The sequence below is a fragment of the Puccinia triticina genome, chromosome 5A, assembly GCF_026914185.1.
Source record: "Puccinia triticina chromosome 5A, complete sequence".
Classification (NCBI taxonomy): domain Eukaryota; kingdom Fungi; phylum Basidiomycota; class Pucciniomycetes; order Pucciniales; family Pucciniaceae; genus Puccinia; species Puccinia triticina.
The window spans coordinates 6,744,415-6,765,694 of record NC_070562.1 but is presented as its reverse complement, the minus strand read 5'-3'; the positions used below and the strand labels follow the sequence as shown (position 1 = coordinate 6,765,694).

The 21,280-nt window shown below is 53.2% G+C and overlaps 5 protein-coding genes across 5 annotated transcripts; 1 reads left to right on the top strand and 4 right to left on the bottom strand.

Annotated features, from left to right (window-relative positions):
• Positions 1–477: 477 nt before the first annotated feature.
• Positions 478–3,311, bottom strand: PtA15_5A779 (uncharacterized protein; the record flags this gene model as incomplete). The annotated part of the gene is made up of 3 exons (XM_053169576.1): positions 478–1,818; positions 1,891–2,245; positions 2,311–3,311. 3 exons carry the CDS (start codon positions 3,309–3,311, stop codon positions 478–480), a joined length of 2,697 nt encoding a protein of 898 aa, XP_053020760.1.
• Positions 3,312–5,182: 1,871 nt separating this feature from the next.
• PtA15_5A778 (uncharacterized protein) lies at positions 5,183–6,480 on the bottom strand (the record flags this gene model as incomplete). Its single annotated transcript, XM_053169575.1, has 3 exons — positions 5,183–5,299; positions 5,370–6,245; positions 6,307–6,480. 3 exons carry the CDS (start codon positions 6,478–6,480, stop codon positions 5,183–5,185), a joined length of 1,167 nt encoding a protein of 388 aa, XP_053020759.1.
• Positions 6,481–7,042: 562 nt separating this feature from the next.
• Positions 7,043–8,574, top strand: PtA15_5A777 (uncharacterized protein; the record flags this gene model as incomplete). Its single annotated transcript, XM_053169574.1, has 3 exons — positions 7,043–7,465; positions 7,527–8,393; positions 8,461–8,574. 3 exons carry the CDS (start codon positions 7,043–7,045, stop codon positions 8,572–8,574), a joined length of 1,404 nt encoding a protein of 467 aa, XP_053020758.1.
• Positions 8,575–9,488: 914 nt separating this feature from the next.
• On the bottom strand, positions 9,489–11,928 carry PtA15_5A776 (uncharacterized protein; the record flags this gene model as incomplete). Its single annotated transcript, XM_053169573.1, has 5 exons — positions 9,489–10,059; positions 10,120–10,270; positions 10,361–11,696; positions 11,767–11,789; positions 11,862–11,928. The coding sequence occupies 5 exons, from the start codon at positions 11,926–11,928 to the stop codon at positions 9,489–9,491; spliced, it is 2,148 nt and encodes a 715-aa protein (XP_053020757.1).
• A 6,222-nt stretch (positions 11,929–18,150) lies between these two features.
• Positions 18,151–18,654, bottom strand: PtA15_5A775 (uncharacterized protein; the record flags this gene model as incomplete). Its single annotated transcript, XM_053169572.1, has 1 exon — positions 18,151–18,654. The coding sequence occupies one exon, from the start codon at positions 18,652–18,654 to the stop codon at positions 18,151–18,153; it is 504 nt and encodes a 167-aa protein (XP_053020756.1).
• Positions 18,655–21,280: the final 2,626 nt, after the last annotated feature.

Here is a 21,280-nt window from a genome sequence, read left to right as displayed (position 1 = left end):
TCCAGCAACAAAAAGCACCGGTGCGCCAACACTCATCCATGACCGAACTTAACACCTCCCACGCAGGTCGCGCTGCGTGCAGGCTTTAAATACTCGCAGGAACTGGGATCAGTTCGGTGAAGGATTATAACTCCGAAGGCGGTTATCATATGGATCCCAAGTTATTGGGAGTGAGTTTGAAAGGTTCCGTAGCGAGTTGGAAGGTGAAGAGTGAATTGATATGTTGTACTCTGTTGGAGTGAGTTGCATATTCACAGGGAGGTCTACATACGGTGGCTGCAGTGCAAGCTGCAGCCCCCATCATGCTCCATCTTGCTCCATGGTCTTATCGGAAAACGAGTGCAAGAACCCGGCACAGACGCAGAGAGAAACGCGTAGAAAAACAAGAGCGACGAGCCGAGACAGACGGCAAAAACAGCAGACAGTCCATTCCGGCGACAAAAAAAAGGCACATCGGGTACGTAAGAAAGAAGCAGATCAGGGGGGTCTGTAGAACCACGGATTGAAGTGGCCGAGGTTGGGGTTATTGTTGGGTGCAGGCGGTTGATGCGCGGCCTGGTTATGATCCAGGGTCTGGTGGTGGGGCAGGATGTTCTGGAAAGGCTGATGAAGCACGAACGGGAGCTGGGAATTGATGGGCGAGTTATGATTGGGGAAGTGCTGAGAAGAAGCGGGGGTTGGGGGAGAGGGAAGCGAGGAGTTGATGTTGGTGTTCGGGCATCCGAACTGGAAGAACTGGTTAGCGGAGGGGGAGGGAAGATGGGGGTTGTAGGAAGGGATGGCCGCGCCCAATGGGTGTTGCTGCTGTCCAGAAGACTGGCCCATCATCATTGCCGACATCATTGCCGACATCATCATCGGGCTCTGGTGGGCCATCGGCAGCCCGCCGTGGGTCCCGTTCCACATCCCCATGTAAGCCGACTGCATGCTCTGCTGTAGACCCCCATTCGCACTCGCGGGGCCCCCGAAGCTCATGTTCATCGGGCCTGGGCCCATCATCATGGTCCCTGGGACTCCTGTGAGGGACTGGAACCGGTTCGTGGTCGGGTTGGGGGAGAGAGAAACGGGCGGATTCGCATGCCCGGACGGTCTGCCGGATTGGGTGCCTGTCCGGGGAGTTCCAGCCGGACGGCTTGGGCCGTTTCCGGACGCGGTATTGGCGGGTTGACCGGACGATGGATGGGACGGCTGGGAAGCCAAATTCTTTCGGTTCCTATCTCGAGCGCCAGTGGCGCGTTTCTTGCCTCGTGCTCTTTGGCCTGACGCCTGTCTGTTTGTTGGGTTAGTGGGAGTCGGCACGGACATCGAGGTATCATGACTGGTAGTGAAATCCTTCGGCCTTTCGAGGAGACTGTAATCGGACTCTACCGTTCCATCGTGAGCCACATCATCTGCACCATAGTTGAGCTTATCAGCAGGCATGTGGACTATCATCCGTCGCCCGTGTTCTGAGACGTGGACTGAATGGTTGGCGCGAGGATTGTTCTGATGATTCCCGTTCCCGCCCGGATCTTTGGCGGTTTTCCTCGCTAATTTGCACGCCTTACGGTACTCGGCTTCAGCCTCGTCGTCGCTGAATTCGATCTCGTCGGGGTTTCCGACCTCCTCGTCGTAGAATTTGCTGGCATCTGTCCCCTTCGGCTGTGCCTTGAGTTCAGCCGTGAAGACAAAATGCGAGTGCCGTGGGAGGTAGCATAGCTCGACCCCGGGAGAGAGGTCCACCCCTTCTTCGTCATTTCGAGGCGCGCAAGCTAGGATATGATTAGGTAATCTGATGCTGTAGTGAGGGCTGGTCACCGAGCCAAATGTTTCGAAAATCTGGCGGTAGAGGGCGATTTATCAGTACAAACAAAGGAGGTTTTGGTGAATATTCAACCAGCAGCAGCTCACTTTGCCGACCACCAGACCGTTCTTCTGACAGACTAAAGTGCCCTCATCCAGCACGCGATCGTATCCTAGTCCAGCGGTACCTTGGATGACAAGCACGTTTCCGATCTGCGAAGTGACCGAGCCAAAAGGACTGATCGACCTCAGTTCGTCGTCGTCCGAAACCCGCGTGAAAGGCACCTCGACCACATCAGGCGGGGGCTCTTTGAGTTCGTTGGCCGTGGTTGGCCCCGCCATGGACGCGTTGGTTTCTCCGCCTTCGTCCTCCGATTCATCTCCAGATTTGCCGGGCCCCGCCACACGTTTCTTGGGCGGAGGCTTCTTCTTGGGCTTGGCTACCTGCGGCTTGCCGAGGGGGCTACGAGTGGGACAAAGATGTTAGGCGACAGATTCTGCAGGTGACCCAATAACTCATCAACGCACTTAGACCTTGGCTGAGCCGGTTCCACTTGGGCTGCAGCTACAGTTGACGGTAGCGGTTCTCCTTTCGGACAAGTGGGCGCAGGGGGCACGGTCGTTCTAATTGGTGCATGTTCTGAGCTTTGATTGAGCTGGTCAATTTGAGATTTGACTTGGGCGAGAAGCTTCTTTACGGACTCGTCTTCTTCGATCGTTTTTGGAGCAGTAAGATCCTGCTGCTCCACGATGGTTGTGGGCAGAGGATCTTGGGATATTTTTGGCGCAGTTTCATCTGCCGTCTGGAGTTCGGGTTCGTTGGCTATGGTTGGCTTTTCATCTGCTCGGTCATGATCTGTCATCATTTTCTCGGCTTCCAACGGACCAGTGTATGATGCGTTTTGAGGAATTCCAATGATCTGTTCGATCTCCGTCTTGAGTTTGGCCAAAGCTTTATTATTTTTGGCTTGTTCTTCGTCTTCATCACCACTTCCGTCGATTAGGTCTGCTTCATTGTCACTCTGAGGGTCAAATTTTTGGCAATCATTCTTCTTGTCTCGATTTTCTTCGCTTTCGTCATCTGTATCTTCCTCTGATGATCTGTTTGCTTTTCCCGGCTCGCTGTCTTCATCTTCACTATCTGAGAGTTGATCTCGCACCCGTCGGTATCGGCTCAAGCGAGCTTTGACTCTCAGTTCTTCGGCAACACGACTGATCTGCTGATCTTTGCGGTCCTGGTTGTCTGCGGAATCGCCGGTGAAATTGGACTCGAGGATATGTAGGATGTCTTGGGGGAGATGACTTCTGGGATCGGCCGAAGAACTGGGCCGGTGGGAGCTTGGGGCTGGGTGATGATGTGATGCATTGGCTGGGCAGAGGTGTCCGCTGGGTGGAGGTCGGGGATGCTGTATGTGTGGTGAAGGAGGTCGGGTGGGCAATGGTTGGGGAGAGTCATAGAGAGGTGGTTTGCTGCGAGCCTCAGCCGGGGCAGCAAGTTTTACAGATGGGGACGGAAATTGAATATGCATAACGCAACTTGGCTGCGCGCTTGCTTCGGCCTCTTGGCTTGTCGACCAGAGGCAGAGACTCAGCCAGCTTCAGCCGCTTCACAAACTTAAACAGGTCCCTCTCTTGCCTGAGGCTTTTCCGGAGAGACAACTTATCAGGAATCTTTGCGTGAGAGAAATTGGGGTTTTGGTGGTGTTTTCCTTTGAGCCACCAGAACTCAACTCTGATAATAATGATATTGCAGATAGATTGTCACACACGAATCGGGAGCCTTCTTGTCCGATGGAGCGGGGACAAGAAAGCAAAGCCAACAAATTGAGGAGTGAGATGGGACTAAGGGTTGTCCGGCTGGATCAAAGCTAACTAAGTTTCCTACAGACTTGATTTTTTCTTCTAAGCAGCATTGTTTTGTGTAAAAAGTGATTTAAAACGTGTAGTTTGTGGTTTGGAAAAATCTGAGGAGATAGACTTGTAGCCTGCTATCTCAGCTTTCACTCCTTGTTTTTTTGAGCTTACTGCACCTCATAATTACTAGCCCAATCCACCACCTACTCTGGACTGGTTCTGAAGAAGTGTTACAGGTATTTTTGAGCTCAAAATTTGAAATTCCCTGAGCTTGCACGGCCTCAAAGGGGGCAGATTGATGACAGAAATCCAACACGGAACAACATGTACAAGACGTGTCTTGCCAGGGGGGATGGATATTTAGAAGTTTAAGGTGGGTTAAATTTAAATGAGCTGAGAAGCGTGTGATTCCAATAGTGCAAAAGGCACGGCAAGAATCACAAGTCTGCCGGGAGTTTTGGGGGAAAATAGGCAAGTCTGGCATCTTGACTGCCATTTTGGTTGATCCTGGAGTGCCAGACATGCCACTTCAGGGGCACGTAATGTCAAACTCATGTCAGAAACAGCAAAAAGAAAACAAAAACAAAAAATTATAATGTGTAAAATCTATACAATCTCTCGGTTACGCTTTAGATCACAAAACGGATCATGATGTGTTATTGAACAGTTGTTTTTATCTACGTTGTGTTACGATTAGTAGAATGTTCTTTCATTAAGATACTCTCATTTTCCTTATAAAAAGCGATGATTCAATCTTGTTTCTATTTTCCTTAAGAGACTTATTTTGTTATTTTACGTTATCTTCTCAAAAATCTTGAAAATCAAAAACAGTATTTTAGTTTCGTCTCAAAAAGCCATAACAGTGTGGCAGGTTCTTTACACGTAACTCCTTCGTAGGTCGCTCTGCTCCCCCGAGGAAGGACTTGTGTTATGTTTGTGGCTGGATGCGGGCTTCAAAAGCGTAGATTGCGCGGATTGGGGTCCCTCTGAGTCTGCTGGGTGCTTCATCGGTCCCTCTGCCACTGGAGGAGTGGACCTGGGTTTGAGGCTTGACGCCGGTGTCGTTCTTGGGGAACTTTGCATTCCACACGACTTTGCTCAAGCATGGTTTGCAAGAATAAAGAAAACCCCAGGCAGGTGTAAGTATTTCTTTTCATGAAGACACCATGGTCTGACTCTAGTGAGCTGCGCTCTCTGGGTTTCAACCAAGACATCCCATGTAAGTTTTTGCTCTTTATTTCGTTTGATAGATCCTCGTAAGAAAACTACTAGTTCGTGGTACATCTTGTTCCTATCGGCACATACAAATGATATGGGTATAATCCACATTGTGTGGAGAGTTGACAGAGACGTTCTAGATTGGAAGGTTGTTTGAAGGATGAGAGGAGAGAAGAAAAAAGATGTGGGTATGTAGAGTTTCCGCCCAACCGGGCATTATCACTGTCAGTGGAACGAAGAATAGAGAATGATTGTGAGCCGATATGCTTGACTAATCCGTTGAAAATGAAGAATTATCGACAACACTCACCACCTGTGGTTCCTCTCCCTAGTGTGAAGCTGTGTCCGCAGCAGCAGCAGAATCAGTGCTGCCGCCAGTGCTGACAGAGGGGCTCGTGTTCAGCTGCTGGGCCTCTTGAGTGGCCGGAGATTCCTTATGACTGGGCTGCGGATTTCAACGGAGGAGGAGTGAGCAAGGACGTGGTCATAGGATGGAGAACTTCGCGACAGCTTACCTCGGCGCCGTCCTTCTTGTTCTCGTCGGCCGTCGTGGCGGCAGGTTGATTTCGCTTGGTGTGCGCGCCGGCGCCGTGCGTCGCGTCCGCCGCATCAGTCGTCGGGCCAGCATCGGCATTCAGTTGAGAAGTCTGGGAAGCCAAGTCGGCCTTCTCCGGCGATCCGGCAGGTTGATTGCGCTTTGTGTGCGCGCCGGCGCCGTGCGTCGCATCCGCCGCATCGGCGGTCGGGGCACCAGCGTCGGCATTCAGTTGAGAAGTTGGAGGAGCTGAGTCGGTCTTCTCCGGCGGTCCGGCAGGTTGATTTCGCTTTGTGTGCGCGCCGGCGCCGTGCGTCGCGTCCGCCGCATCAGTCGTCGGGCCAGCATCGGCATTCAGTTGAGAAGTTGGGGGGGCTGAGTCGGCCTTCTCCGGCGGTCCGGCAGGTTGATTTCGCTTTGTGTGCGCGCCGGCGCCGTGCGTCGCGTCCGCCGCATCAGTCGTCGGGTCAGCATCGGCATTCAGTTGAGAAGTTGGAGGGGCTGAGTCGGTCTTCGCAGCGTGACCATCGCTGGCGGGGTTGCTGGCGGCAGCTCCGTCCGCGTTTCGCTTTGTGTGCTTGGCATCACCGGACTGGCCATCGGCAGCTGGCTGGCCACTTGGAGGATCGGCATTTAGCTGGGAAGTAGAAGGCGCCGAGTCTGTCTTATCAGCGTGACCATCGGCGGCGGTTTTGCTGGCGGCAGCTCCCTCGGCATTTCGCTTCGTGTGCTTGGCATCACCGGACTGGCCATCGGCTGCTGGCTGGCCAGTTGTCGCATCAGCGTTTAGCTGAGAAGTAGAAGGCGCCGAGTCTGTCTTCTCAGCGTGACCATCGCTGGCGGGTTTGGTGTTGGCCTAAGTTTGGATTCAAGCATCAGCTCACTGCCGAGAAGCGGGTCGTGTCGCGGGGACTTACCTGTGCTGCAGGCGGCTCGGACTTGGCTCCGCCGATGTCAGCGGGACCGGAGGCTGCCGGAGTGCCGGCCTTCTCCTGTGCAACATCGCCCGTCGACGACGGGGCAGCTGAGGCAAGTCCGGCCAAGGCTGAGACAACCAGGACGAAAGAAAAGAGGGTCTTTCTGGCTTGCATCTTGGATTCGTTCGGAGTTTTCGTCGGAAGCGTAAGAAGGTATGTATCAGCTGCTGGGGTGGGGCTGTCGATGGCTGGATGGGCTGCTTGGGCTGGAGTGAGCTGAGGAATCCCCAAACCGGCACGGAAGGCCTTGGTTTTATAATCATCGGCCTGTCTGGTGACTGGTCTACCTTGTGTTGGTGACCAACTGATGTTTGATACGCATCCATCATAGAGACACTGAGTGGCAACTATGCAGCACCGATCTGATGGCATCCTGCACCAGACCGCCGCTCCTCCATGTGATCCGGAATAGATGACGCGCACACACCATGACAGATCCTTCCCGACTGAAGGAATGTGTGGACCCACCAACCAACCATAGTTTGTGTAGTCTGGAATACGGTGTGTTCTGCGTAGATTTTCAAAGACAGTCATGGCTCCGATTGAGTTGGGCCGTCGGTACCATCAAGGATCCCGTGGGAAGCAGTAGAAAGTGAAGGAAGAATTGATGTCGAAGCTGGAGCCACAAGCAGATGATCAATTGCTGATCCACACATCTCCTTCTGTTGGGAAGGATATGTTCACATGGTGTGTGATGGTCGCTGATGGTCGTCATTTTGAACTCACCTCCAAGGGCATCGGCCAGTTAGTCGGGTGCAGCGAAGGCCTCATGGCCGACGAATATAAAAGCAAGGCCTTCCGTGTCGGTTTGGGGATTCCTCAGCTCACTCCAGCCCCAGCAGCCCATCCAGCCATCGACAGCCCCACCCCAGCAGCTGATACATACCTTCTTACGCTTCCGACGAAAACTCCGAACGAATCCAAGATGCAAGCCAGAAAGACCCTCTTTTCTTTCGTCCTGGTTGTCTCAGCCTTGGCCGGACTTGCCTCAGCTGCCCCGTCGTCTGCGGGCGACGTTGCACAGGAGAAGGCCGGCACTCCGGCAGCCTCCGGTCCCGCTGAAGTCGGCGGAGCCAAGTCCGAGGCGGCTGCAGCACAGGTAAGTCCCCGCGACACGACCCGCTTCTCGGCAGTGAGCTGATACTTGAATCCAAACTTAGGCCAACACCAAACCCGCCAGCGATGGTCACGCTGAGAAGACAGACTCGGCGCCTTCTACTTCTCAGCTAAACGCTGATGCGACAACTGGCCAGCCAGCAGCCGATGGCCAGTCCGGTGATGCCAAGCACACGAAGCGAAATGCCGAGGGAGCTGCCGCCAGCAAACCCGCCAGCGGTGGTCACGCTGAGAAGACAGACTCGGCGCCTTCTACTTCCCAGCTAAATGCCGATCCTCCAAGTGGCCAGCCAGCTGCCGATGGCCAGTCCGGTGATGCCAAGCACACAAAGCGAAACGCGGACGGAGCTGCCGCCAGCAACCCCGCCAGCGATGGTCACGCTGCGAAGACCGACTCAGCCCCTCCAACTTCTCAACTGAATGCCGATGCTGACCCGACGACTGATGCGGCGGACGCGACGCACGGCGCCGGCGCGCACACAAAGCGAAATCAACCTGCCGGACCGCCGGAGAAGGCCGACTCAGCCCCCCCAACTTCTCAACTGAATGCCGATGCTGGCCCGACGACTGATGCGGCGGACGCGACGCACGGCGCCGGCGCGCACACCAAGCGAAATCAACCTGCCGGACCGCCGGAGAAGGCCGACTCAGCTCCCCCGACTTCTCAACTGAATGCTGACACTAATGGCCCAACAGCTGATGCGGCGCACGGCGCTGGCGCGCATTCACAGCAAAATCAACCTGCCGGATCGGCGGAGAAGGCCGACTCGGCTCCCCCAACTTCTCAACTGAATGCCGATGCTGGCCCGACGACTGATGCGGCGGACGCGACGCACGGCGCCGGCACGCACACCAAGCGAAATCAACCTGCCGCCACGACGGCCGCCGAGAACAAGAAGGACGGCGCCGAGGTAAGCTGTCGCGAAGTTCACCATCCTATGGCCACGTCCTTGCTCACTCCTCCGTTGAAATCCGCAGCCCAGTCATAAGGAATCTCCGACCACCCAAGAGGCCCAGCAGCTGAACACGAGCCCCTCTGGCACTGGCGGCACCACTGATTCTGCTGCTGCTGCGGACACAGCTTCACACTAGGAAGAGCAACCACAGGTGGTGAGTGTTGTCGATAATTCTTCATTTTCAACGCATCAGTCAAGCATATCGGCTCACAATCATTCTCTATTCTTCGTTCCACTGACAGTGATAATGACCCGTTGCGCAGAAACTCTACATACCCACATCTTTTTTCTTCTCTTCTCATCCTTCAACCAACCTTCCAATCTAGAACGTCTCTGTCAACTCTCCACACAATGTGGATTATACCTATATCATTTGTATGTGCCGAAGATGTACCATGAACTAGTAGTTTTCTTACGAGGATCTATCAAACGAAATAAAGAGGAAACCATTACAAGCAATGTAGCGCCGCTCACCAGAAGCAGACGATGGTGTCTTGATGAAAAGAAATAATCACACCTGCCTGTGGGGCTTTCTTTATTCCCACAAAAAAAAGCTTTGCCACAGTGGCGAACCAGCCAGACAGCCTGGCCGGTGTGTAGAATGCAGGGTCCACCAAGAATGGGGGGGGTGCAAACCAAGCACCACTCTGGGGCATTCCTACCAACTCTCAACCAGCCCAGGTCCTCTCCTCCAGCGGCAGAGGGACCAACGAAGCGCCGCGCACAGGGCCCCAATCCCAGTCCGGCACCCCGGGCTCTGGAAGCCCGCATCCAGCCAGAAGACCCCCAGACTCGAATCTCTTCTGCCCCACCATCTCCCCCCGCGGCCTTGCGCGCTCTCGCGCCCCGCTCCATCTCACAAAAAGGCCCCCGGTTCATGTGTAACAATCACTCTATAATATCATCGGCCCACATACAAATAAATAGACAAAATATACCACAAAAGTTAACAAGACATGGAGACCTGGAGCCAGGCGCCACACAGCCATCACGTCAAGAGAACATGGACAACGGAAGGGAGATCGACAAGGGGTTTTTTGGGGGGAGGGATTATGTGTCCGGCTGGGGTGGAGTGGGATGGTCGGGCAGATCGGCGAGGCTGAGGTCGTGGAAGTCGCGCAGATCGATGCTGTCGTTAGTTTGGTCGAGAGCGAGGCCGTCGGGGCTGATCGGGGCCGGCGCAGGGAGGCCGCCCGGGAGGTCCGGGGCGGGGAGGGCGTCGGAGGTGGAGGAGAAGAAGGTGTCGCCGGAGCCCGAGCCGGCCTTCTCGTCGGCCGCCTCCTCCGGCTCGTCCTCCGGCGTGGCCCCGAATGCCAGCGGCCGGAGGGGGGCGTCGGCGGCGAGACTCTCGGGCATCGTGGGCCCGGCGAGGGCCGCTTCTGAGGCAGCGGGGACGGGCGCATCGGGCAGGGATGCGGGAGTGAGAGGCTGGCCCGGCCCGCCAGGCGGCGGAGGCTCGTCGGGCACGGGGGCCAGGATGTGGCCGGGATTAGGGCCGATGACGGGCGAGAGATGGGAGCTAGCGGGGGACAAGAAGCCGACGAAGGGGGCGTGGTTGAGCGAGTTAGAGCGGCTGAACCCGGGCCGGTCGGCGAGCGGGGAGGGGTTGGAGATGGTCGGGCTGGCGGCGGAGAACGGGTCGTCGTCGTCGCCGGCCTCGTCGCCCATCCTCCGGGTCGGCGGAGCGTCCTGGCTGGTCAGCTGGGCCAGACTCTGGTCCACTAGGCCGCTGTTCTCGGCCGTCAGTTGGTGCATCCCCCGCGTCGACGAGGGCCCCGCGTCCTCAGCCCTCGGCTCGGCTTCCTCCTCCTCGGCCGGGGCCCCCTTGGTCTCTCCGTTCGGACCGCCCGCCCGAGCCGAGGAGGCCGCGCCGGCCGGCGGCCCAGGCGGCTGGCCCAGGGGCTCGTGGGGCCCCGCCGGACTGCTGCTCTCGTTCTCTGCCGGCGAGTCCACGTTCTCCTTCAAGATGTCCGACAGCCCCGTCGTGAACGTCGGCGGGGTCGGCAGATGAGGCTGTTGGTGGTCCAGGGCGTACTGCTCGAGTGTCGTAGAAACCTTCAGCGTTTTCTCCGAAGCCGCGGACTCGGTCGTCGTCTCCGGAGTCACCAGGTGCACGTCACGAGATGAGGATGGTTGGGCGGGGTTGTAGGCTGTCCCCGCCAGGGTTCCGTTCTCCTTTTGGCTGGCCACCGTGTCGCTGTCTTTATTCTCTATGATCACTGAGAGCGCGGCGGATGATGATTTTTCGACGTGGTCTTTCGTATCAGGGATGGCGGCGAGAGCGGGGGCCGAGTTTGCACGCTCGTGCTGGCGACTGCCACTCGCAGATGGTCCCGAAGGCCCAGCCGGATTGTAGCCGCCTTCGTGGACGGTTCCGGGGGACATGGGGGCCGAGGACTGGGTGTTGGACTTGCTGGCTGAGCGGGCACGTGTGAAAGGGCCGGCGGAGTTGATCGTCGTCGGGGAGGTGCCCAGGGGCGGTGGTTGGGCTCCCAGATAATGGGCGGCGATGGGCACCATTTTGCGTTCATGTAAACAGGCCTGTAGCCACGAGGGCTGGACGACGGGGATGGATAGCTGGAGGGCGCGCTGGTATTCAAGAGACGGAAAGGTGTTCGGCTGTGCGGTCTTGTTGGGGCCATGCTGGGCCTGGTAGGGCATCGTGCACACGAAGTGGGTGGTGTCGATTTGGATCTTGTCGGACCATCTGCCGTCGAGCTGTTGGATTGCTTCCTTGGCCTGTTCCTTGAGCTCCTCGGGGACGATGACCCCAAAGCAGACGTTGATGCCGGAGGTGTCGTTGAGTGAATGGGTCTTGACTTTGATCTGCTGCGAGTTGAATGAGCCGCCGGTGGTTTTCATGACCAGATGGAAGGAGTACTCGCTGTCGAGGTCTAGCCCTGAGAGCTTGGTGGATGTGTTGTTGAGTGGGTTGGGGAGGGTTCCGAGCCGTTGGCCGTTCTTCCACATCGACAGCGAGAGCAGTTTGCATTGGGCCAGCTCCAGCTTGTCCCATTCGAGTGTGACGGATGTCTGGGTGACCGACCGGAGTCGAAGGCTGGGTGGTTGCGGGGACTGTTGTCCAAACTGATTGACGATCTTCGTCTGCAGATCCCAGAAGGATTCCGCCTGTGCTTTCTCGGCTGCATTGTCACGCGTGCAAGTGATGCTGACGATCGATCCTGTCTCGCATCCGGGGGGAAGCAGCAGCGACGGAAACTCGATCAGATGCGCATGAGAGCCGATAAGAACTGCGATCTGGCAACGAAAAGATGCACAGTTTTCGATGAGTTTTCTTTCTGCTGCTGCCAGTTAGTGGAATACGCACCCCGGCGTCTATCTTCCCGCAGGCTGGCAGGAGAGCGAGGAGACGGATCAGCTACTTGGGGCTGGGTTTTGGGGAGTGAGCAGGGGATGACTGACTGAAGGTGTAGCTGGTCTCGCCATCGAGGTCGGCCGGGTGGGCGAGGGTGTAGCCGGTGGAGGCCATCGGCGGGAGGGTGCTGGCACTGTTCGTGGTGGTTCTCGGTCGCCCGCCCCGCTTCTCGCCCGGCCCACTGCAACACACCACAGCGCACCGCCAGAGCACCCCCCATCTCGATCAGAGCATCCTTGCCGGGGGCTACTGTAGCTCGAGGCTAGCTCTTCCCGTCGAGATCTACAGACCCTGCAGAACCAGATCTGCAGGCCCTGGGACAGCACTTGTCCGCAAAAATTAAGGCTTTCTGGCTGCGGAATGGCGCGAAGTCCTCCAGATTGGCCAATGATCTCAACCACTCCCGGTGGAGCTAAGCCCAAGCTATATTAAATTTACGAGTGGGAGACTACTATGGTATGTATGTGTAAAAATGGTAGACGAATTACTTTATTGAAACAGATATATAGTAAAACTCAATAAAAGTAAATAACACTTAAAGGAATGAAATGAAAACAGATTAGTTATAGAACAATAGTTATAGAACAATCGTAACAATAAAATGCTGATAAATACCTTAAAGAAAAATGAATTAAACCAAAGAAATCTCGACACAATGATAACAATGACGACACGCAAACACCAGGATTATCACAACGGAAAAGCATAAAGTGATTGAGTATACAACAATGTCAATAACAAGTTGAATGATGTTGGTCGACAGTAAGAAATAAGACTGTATACCTGCCCAGAGACTGATCCTAGCTCCTCCTGAGAGATTGAAGTCGACGAGGGTTAAGATTGAGTTATCAGATTTTTATGATTGATTCGATGCAAAGGAGAATGTCTTCGAATAAGATAGAATCGATGAGGGTCGAAGGGTTGACAATGAAAGCGATGATGATTTGATAAGAGGAAGAGAGAACGGAACGGAAAGGGGGAATTGAGTTATTGGCGAATAATGTGTGGATGACCAGAGTTCACAAGCGGGGTCCAGATCGATCGTCATGACTATGTATGTAGATTGATGACGCATGCAGATCGACATGCATAGACGGATGCATATGTTATGGCCTGGTGTATACCTCTCCGGGGGAGAGTTGATGCCCGCTACGATCGTGTAGTCGGGTGGTACCTTTTCTTCCGGGTGCGTGAGTTTTACAAAACTTATTTTACAAGGCATAAGCCTTGTGAACGCGATGGGTTGGGAATTTATGGGACGTATGGAGTAATACATAGTTTTCCGCCCCTTTCGGACTTGTCTCGGCCCTTGTAAATTATGTCTTGTAATACATACTATGTAAATATACTACGTACAGAGCTTTTACATAATTTTCCACTGCATGTTTCACAAACCTTGTGACACCACCTTTGGAATTTCATGATCGGGACACAGAAATGTATTTATACGGCGTACAGGTTACAAGCCTTGTTTTACACGCCAGTATTCGCCCGGAAAAGTATTGGAACTTGCAATGGAACAGGAATTTTACACGCCTCAATGCCTCGATCACGTTGGATTTCCAACCATTTCTATGTATGTCCTTCCACCTTCTCTTTTTCCCCCCTCAGCTCCTCTGTTTCGCCGATTGGCCCATTCTTCCCTGCTGGTTTACTCATCAAAATCACTTTATTTTGATACGCAAAACTTTCTTTATCGGAAATTACTTGGCACATGTCAGACGGCAGCGTTGATTGCAATGATTTCTCCCAGCCCCCCTCTTCCAAAGACCCCGATGACAAGCCCATAAACGGAAGGAAAATATTCTTTGCCCCTTCTGGAAACGAAGAGACGTTCATTGACCATAACTGCCGGCTTGACGATGAAGGATACCCATTATATCCAAATGGCAAGACCATATTTGTCAAAACTCCCGATATGACAGTCCACAACTTTGGATTTGTCGGATTCCCCAGGACAACCAGTGTCGATTGGCGAGCCGATAAATCCTGGAAAGGAGTGCGGATGTACTGTCTGGGGGCTTTGATCTGTAATCAGCCCGGTTGCCAATGGGTGGGGTCTCCACCAACCGCCAAGGGTGGGATTGCCGAATACTTGAACTCGTCAGTGGATTTTTCTTCATCTTATATTGTACCTCAATTTTTTTCAGTGCTGACGAGGTGAAACCCGACTATTAGTGATCCAAAATGCCCAGGCTCCGCCGGGAAATGCCCGGGGAAGGTTGGACATCAAGCCTGCAAGAACACTCTGATCAGATTCGATGAGAACAAGCTAACTGGATGGGCGATTCTCCGGCACCATGGCACCCATAAGCACCCATGGCCAGCTCCGAAAAAGCCGGACCCCCTGTCAAAGCTGAAGCTAAAAAACAAAGTGATGAAGAACCCAGCGGCGGGTGCTTTCAAGCTCAAAGTAAGTGCTTCCCTTTACCTTTCAAACGGTTCAATTATCTGATGGATAGATTCTTCTTGTTTCTTATAGTTAGGGAAGCCCACCGCACCTCTGAACCCGTTTGAAAGCGTGACCCAGATCCATGAGTCTTTCGTGAATAGTGACAGGCTGCGATATCATCGGCGGCGCATCCTCATCGAGCTTGGAATCAACCCAGACAAGGGTGGCGCTGGGCTTGGGGATAAGTTCTTACATGACATGTTCCAATGGAACTAGTAAGTCCCTATTCATTTTGATAATTCATTTTGGAAAGCAAAAACACAGCTGACGCTTGCGTGCTAGTGTGGGCCTCATGATCATATCGGTATTGTTCAAACCAGGCATGGAACACTTTACGTTTCAAACCAAGTGGATGGCGGAACGATTGGTCACCCGCAATCATAACAACGAGGTATACAGCGGGGGGCTCTTGTCTGATGTGACATACAAGCTTTTTGAGACAGGTTATTTGCTATCTACATCGATGTTCTGTGAGGAGACCACGCGTTGGATACCCGTCCAACTTTCCTGGATTCGAGGGCTTGGCGCCGAATACTACCAGGCGCACTTCACAACACTCTTCGAACAGTTTATTCAGCCGTCTTTCACAGTCACGGATCGCGAGACCCTTGTCCGCCAAGTGGTCGATTTCTCTCTGGCTCAGAGGGAGGGTTTCGTAATGGCTTATATGAAGGTTTTTGGTGTCACTGACCGTCAACAGGCCCTTGCCAAGTTGAAGGGATGCCATGAGCATTTTCGAGCTCAAGTCACGCGGGTGAAACGAAACCGGGCCGTTGTCCCACCTGAGCAAGAGGTGATGTCCCTTAATCTCTTTTTGCATCACAATGAGAAACAGACCTAACAAATCGCATTGGAATCACAGGCACAGTTTCAAAAGCTCTGCCTGGACCTTTTGGTTTTGCCCGAAGAAGGAGGGCCAAACCATGAGCAGAAGATTGATGAGCTCCGACGGCTCTTCCCAAAGACCAAGCAATGGTTAGATTGGTGGACTATGGTCGACATCGAAGCAATTCTCTTCCCATCCAAAAGGCATATGCTCACCAACTCGGCAGACGGCAACGACAACCTTCCCGATACCACAAACGCGCAGGAGAGTATGCATAGACTGTATTACATGATCAGGTTGGTTTCTTCCTTGTGTTTGTTATTCAAGTTAATTTTAGCGGCTACTGACCACCCTTTGGTGACAGCAAAGGGAAAAAGTGCTTGATTGTCGGCATGGCCCAGCTCTACGCCTTCGTAAAGACTCTTGAAGACGACTGGCAAGCGGTAATGAGGGGTGTTTCAATTGAATATGGTGCGAAGAATAAAGCTCAGCAAGATCTCGCATTATCCGTTGGTTGGCAGAAACCACCAAAGCGAAATCCCGCGAACCGGAAGAAAGCTGAGACTAATGATGGTCGGGCTCCGGACACCACCGCCACCTTGCTCCCGAAGAATTCTGGAGGCCGGCCACCTGGTTCGCGCAACTTAATCAAGGATTGTATGACAACCTACATATCGTACTCGGCATCAGAAGATTCGGCGAGGAAAAATCGCTGCTGGTTGGCAGCCGCACTCGAGAGCCTATACGCTATGTTCAATCCGCTCTGGTTACGTGGGACGAATGGCCTCAAGAACGACATCTTCACCACGCTCCTCAAGCATTTTAACGCGAGGAGCACATGGGAATTGACTCAAACTGGTCAAATCCGGTCCCTGCTTACAAATGCGCAAAACACCCTACATTCGGCTGCCAACAAGATGTCTCCAGGCAGTTTTAACCGCGGTGTCTTTTGCTCAACCGATCTTTTCATCGACTTGCTCATCAATCCTGCCATCAGGAAGAACACAAAAGGTGTTTATCCTCCTCAAGAACTCTTTACACTTACCGAACTCCGGATGGCTTCGTGCGAAGGTCGAATGCAGGTCCAACAGCCCCATCCCCGTGGAAACCGAGGCATAACTGCTATCCGAATCCAACGGGATACTTTTGAAACAGCTGCTTTAGATCCACATTCGATCCAAACTCTTTTAACAACGTGGTCAACAGATGGTATTGTGTCGATTTCGGGCCTTGTCTGCAAGGTGTGCCCTACAAAGAAGAAACAAGAACCCCACCACCTCATTGAAAAATCTGTCTTGTCTGTTGAGGGCGGGGGGCCACCCCAACACTTATACTTGTTGGTGCAAGTGTCAACGATCTTTGATGAAGCCGAACAGCTAGAGTTTATGGCAGGACTTGATTTCCCTGCCAAGTTGGATTTCCACGGCGTCCGATACATCCTCATCTCCCGCGGCTTCTGGAACGGGGTGCATTACTGGTGTAAAATGCTGAAGAACGTCGGCGGCATCTCGGGTGTATGGCTGCACGACGACCGCCAGAACGGTGGGATTGCTCGGCTGATCAGTCCTGATCATAGTACGATCGCTGGACGCACACCCAACACGAGCTGGGTGTTTTACTCACGACCGTGGAGCGCAAGCGAAGACGAATTCGTCTCCAAGAGCATTGCGAACATCGCTCGTGACCACCCGGGAGCGCCTGGATCGTTGCCATTTGCCCATCTGGGCATGCTTCTCAACAATTCGCCTAGTCAACTCATCCCAACGCTTAATCAGGACCATTCGCCGATTGAAGATCAACAAATCGCGGCTCTATCAGACAAGCAAGGGCCCAAGTTGATACTATCGGATGGGAAGGAGGTTGCCGCCGCTCCCAAAAAGAACCGGCGACCTAAGAAGGTCAATTTTCCGCTTAATGGGGACGATTTGCCAATTGAAGATCAACATATCGCGGCGATATCAGACAAGCAAGCACCCAAAATACTCTTGGATGCGAAGGAGGTTGCCACCGCTCAAAAAAAGAAGTGGCGACCTAAGAAGGTCACACGACTTCAAGAAGCTGGCAGCTCTCCATCTGGAGCAGCCCAAGCGACAATTGGCGCCCCCTCTGGAGAGGAAAAGCCGGGTGATCTTAAACGGAAAGCATCGGGCGAGTTCAGGATACGATTGAAAGTCTTGAAGACTAATAATCCTCAACCAATGATCGCAGATTCAAATATCGAAGAGAAGAAATGTCTCATCAAAGGAAAGCAGGCAAGCACGACTATCAAGCCAACGATTGAAGAGCAAAAGACTTCGTGCAAAGTCAAGATACCTAGCGACCGACAACAGAAGCCCATACGTGTGGGCTCACGATCAAGTACCCGCAAAGCTTTGCAAGCGTTGCAAGCTTGATTTGTTTGCTAAACTCATATTTGGTGTGTTTTGGGAGAGGGATGGTGGGCGGTCATCTGCGGTTTCTTTTTGGGTTTTTGTTTCCTGCTTTGCAATTTATCACTTGCAAAATTTTATATGGCTCGCAAAATTCTCATTTCCTTTTGCCTGGTGAGAATTTTGCGACTGTTGGGAGGACAAAAATGTATCCCTTGTAAGTGAACCCTTGTGAATTTGAAGTTTTTTGGCCCCACAAGCTTTTTTGCAAGGCTTATTTTTTACAAGGGAGATCCTTGTAAGACAATCACTTGTGAAATTACATTTCAGTCCGTTGCACAAAAAAATTACAAAGTATCTTTTACAATGCTTGTTTCACAATGGTGGAAAATATGGGAGTAGGTGCGCAAAATTATAAATGCCTCCCGGCTTGTGGTAATTTTACAATGGATGCAATTTACAAGGCTTATGCCTTGTAAAATAAGGATTGTAAAATTCTACCCCCCCCCCTTTTCTTCCTTCCCCGGGGTTTTTACAGCATACACCCAATGTGCGAGTTTAAATTCGACAGTATGCAGGGACCAACAAATTTCCTGGAATTCTAGATGGAATGTAGAGAAAGACATGGATTATGATGATGCGTAACCAACGCCCCAGAAAAAAAAATGACAGTTCCTCTACATTGTGATCTATTCATGAGAGGGTGACGCTTCTTCAGAGTGGGAGAATTCTTCAATAGACTCTTGTCTTTCGCTCAGGGGTCCTAGGAGCTTCTCGGCATCCGCATCGGTAATTGAATATTGAACCTCTACTGTTCGTGGAAGCTTGACCAATGTGCGCACGTGCCTTTCTGACCAGGGAGTATTCGGATTGGGCTGAATGGTGTGCTCGGTGATGGGGAGAGGGTCGTCATCGTCGTCCATGGGATTGACTGTGACCCGGACCTTCACAGGTACTTCTAAAGGATTGTTGACGTGAATGCCGTAGTCCCCTTCTTCACGGATCCCAGGGAGGTAGTTCACGGAAACACCAGTTTTGATCATGCTGTTTCCGAATTTCTGTGACTTTATTCCACTTCGTCTCGTCCAGATGTGCTCAAAAACTTCTTCATGACCAGCGTCGACCATTGAGCAGACGCCGATGACCAGCGCCGAAAGTGAGAGGAGTCGGATGAACAAGTCGCAGGCTCTCATCTGGTATGGAAGCAGACCTGGTCAGGTAAACCTGAATGTGAAAGTAAATGGATACGTAAGACTGCTCACTTTTGACTTCGTGAGGGTTGGAGTATGACTGCGAGTGGTTTATTAAAGGCACAAGGCGGCGAAACAAGCGAGTGCGGTGTGGTGTCCGGAGGTCGATGCGGTTGGAGGGGAGAGAGGTAGCTCGGCTTTTTATGCCTGGGTCGGCAGCCACCGGCTTGGCCATGAGCCGGGATCAGGCGGAGGAAGACCCGTTTCGCGGGACCATGGGATGTGGCTGTAATCCAATCAGATGCTTCAGGTGATGAACACGGACGATGAGGCGACATGTTTCCACTGTTCACTACACAAACCAGGCAACTTGAGACTAGAAGACAAAATCCGTATGGGACAGGTACCATGCCATCCAGAATCAATCATCCTATGACTGCCGTCTGCAGGTGTTCCAACTCGATTCAGGGTGGAATATCCCGTGCTGATATACACTTTTCTGCCGCGAACCACAAAAAACACCACCCCACGCGCCGAAAATTCCACAAATCACCACCCCCTCCCCCCAATAATCAGAAAAGCTCTCTTCCCTTCCCCCCTTCCTTCCGGGCAGCTCATGCTTCCCGCCCACCGCCCCCCCGACCCACCTCGAGGCGCGCCAAACGCAGGCGACTCGGAGATGATGGACGACCTGGAGGTCCGACTTCCGCCCCGCCCGGTCACTCAACCCCCCGCATCCAGCCTTCACATCCTGCTCACCAAGGCACTTGGCGAACGCGACGCGAATGGCGCGGTTTTGTTGGACGCGAAATTCGTGGACCTATTGCTGGAACTCTCGACGAACAACGAGAGGATGATTCACCGCCTCGAGGCCACCATCGATCAGCTCAACGCCAAGATGGATGCCAAGGTTGATCCGATCATCGAACGCATGGCGGCGTTCGAGAAACTCTTGAAGAGCGGGCCCAAACCCGGGACAAGCTTAGGAAAGTCCTTCGCGTCTGCCGCGTCGACCAATCTTGATGGTTCTATCCACGCGCCGCCGACGCTTGCTGGTCTGATCGCCGCGCCAACGACGCGTCCCCCACCCAAACAAGTTCTGGCATCGCTGAAACCGAAGCGGGTCATCATCCACTCCAACCCGGCGAATACAACCTTGAAAGATGTACCCAGCGCCTATTTGGTTCAGAAGACGAACGAGACCCTCCTCGGTCTTGAAGCACGAGTTGATGGGGAGGCTGTCGCGGTCCGAGGAGTCAGCATGGTCCCATCCGGTGACGTTTCATTTTACACGAAGAACAAGTCTCACCAGAAGTGGCTCATGGACAACAAACACGTGTGGTCCAAAGCAGTTCACCCCGATCTTGAGGCAACTCCTAGCACGTATTCGATCATGGCGCACGGAGTTCCTAAGTCCTTTGACATCAGCAAGCCTGTTAACCTCGCCTTGCTGGCCTCCGAAAACAATTTCCAGGCGACCGACTTAGCCCGCGTCCGCTGGATGGGATCGAACGAGCCGTCGGCCAAGAAGGCCGGCTCCTTGGTGTTGGCTTTCACCAACAAGGATTTGGCTCGCCGACTTCAAAATTCAGGGATCTTCCTGAACTACGACTACCATCGAACCGAGTGTTTCAAGCCGAGGCCCCCTCAATGCTTCAAATGCCTGAGAATGGGACACTTCGGTAAATGGTGTCGTGAGCCGGCGCGATGCGCTAAATGCGCGTGTAGCCACCCGACAAATGAATGCCCAGAAGGCATCGGCGGCGTCAAGACTTGCATCCTCTGCCAAGAAGGCATCAAGAACAAGCTAGAAGGCATCACCAACGCCGACCACACCCCTTTCAACATGGCCTGCCCCTTCAAGAAGGCCTGGTTCGACAAAAAACGCCCCCCCTCTCAATGATCGGTACAACCTCCGGAACCCCCGATCGTCATCCTCCCCAAAATGAACCACCTCTCATCACTGCATCCTCTCAACCCTGCCCCCCTCCGGCCGATTTCCTTGATCCCCTTCGTCAAGACACCTTGGCGGCAACCTCTTTCCTTCACCCTGATGCTGACTCATTTTCTTTTTTACAGTTAAATTGCCACGTCGCGAAAGCTGTCACGCTAAGTCTTCTCAATTCCTCCTCTTCTTTTGATTTCCTCCTCATCCAAGAACCCTGGGTTAACCCGATTGATCTTTGCCCCCCGCAGCATTTGGCTTGGCGCTCGTTTGTAGCTTATGAGCATACTCCGACATGCTGGCGGGAGCGGCATAAGGCTGTTATTTACGTTCGGCGATCAGTTCCATCAGAGGCCATTAGGCTACTGGAGGGTGGATCACAGAACATGATTGGACTGGAAGTGACCCAATCCGGGAAAGTTTTCCGACTTCTTAATATTTACAATCCCCCGTCTTCATTCTCCTCAGTAGGGGAACTGCAAAATTGGCTGACATTGCACTACTCCAGGCAACACGCGACAATCATTGCGATGGATGCAAATCTGCACCATCGGCACTGGAACCCCCCTGGAATTCGGAAGGTCGAACCGGAAGCAAGGCACCTGCTAAGTTATCTTTCAGCTTTTGGTTTTCGTTTGGCTTCACCTAAACATGTACCAACCTTCTTTTTGACAAAAGGAAGGG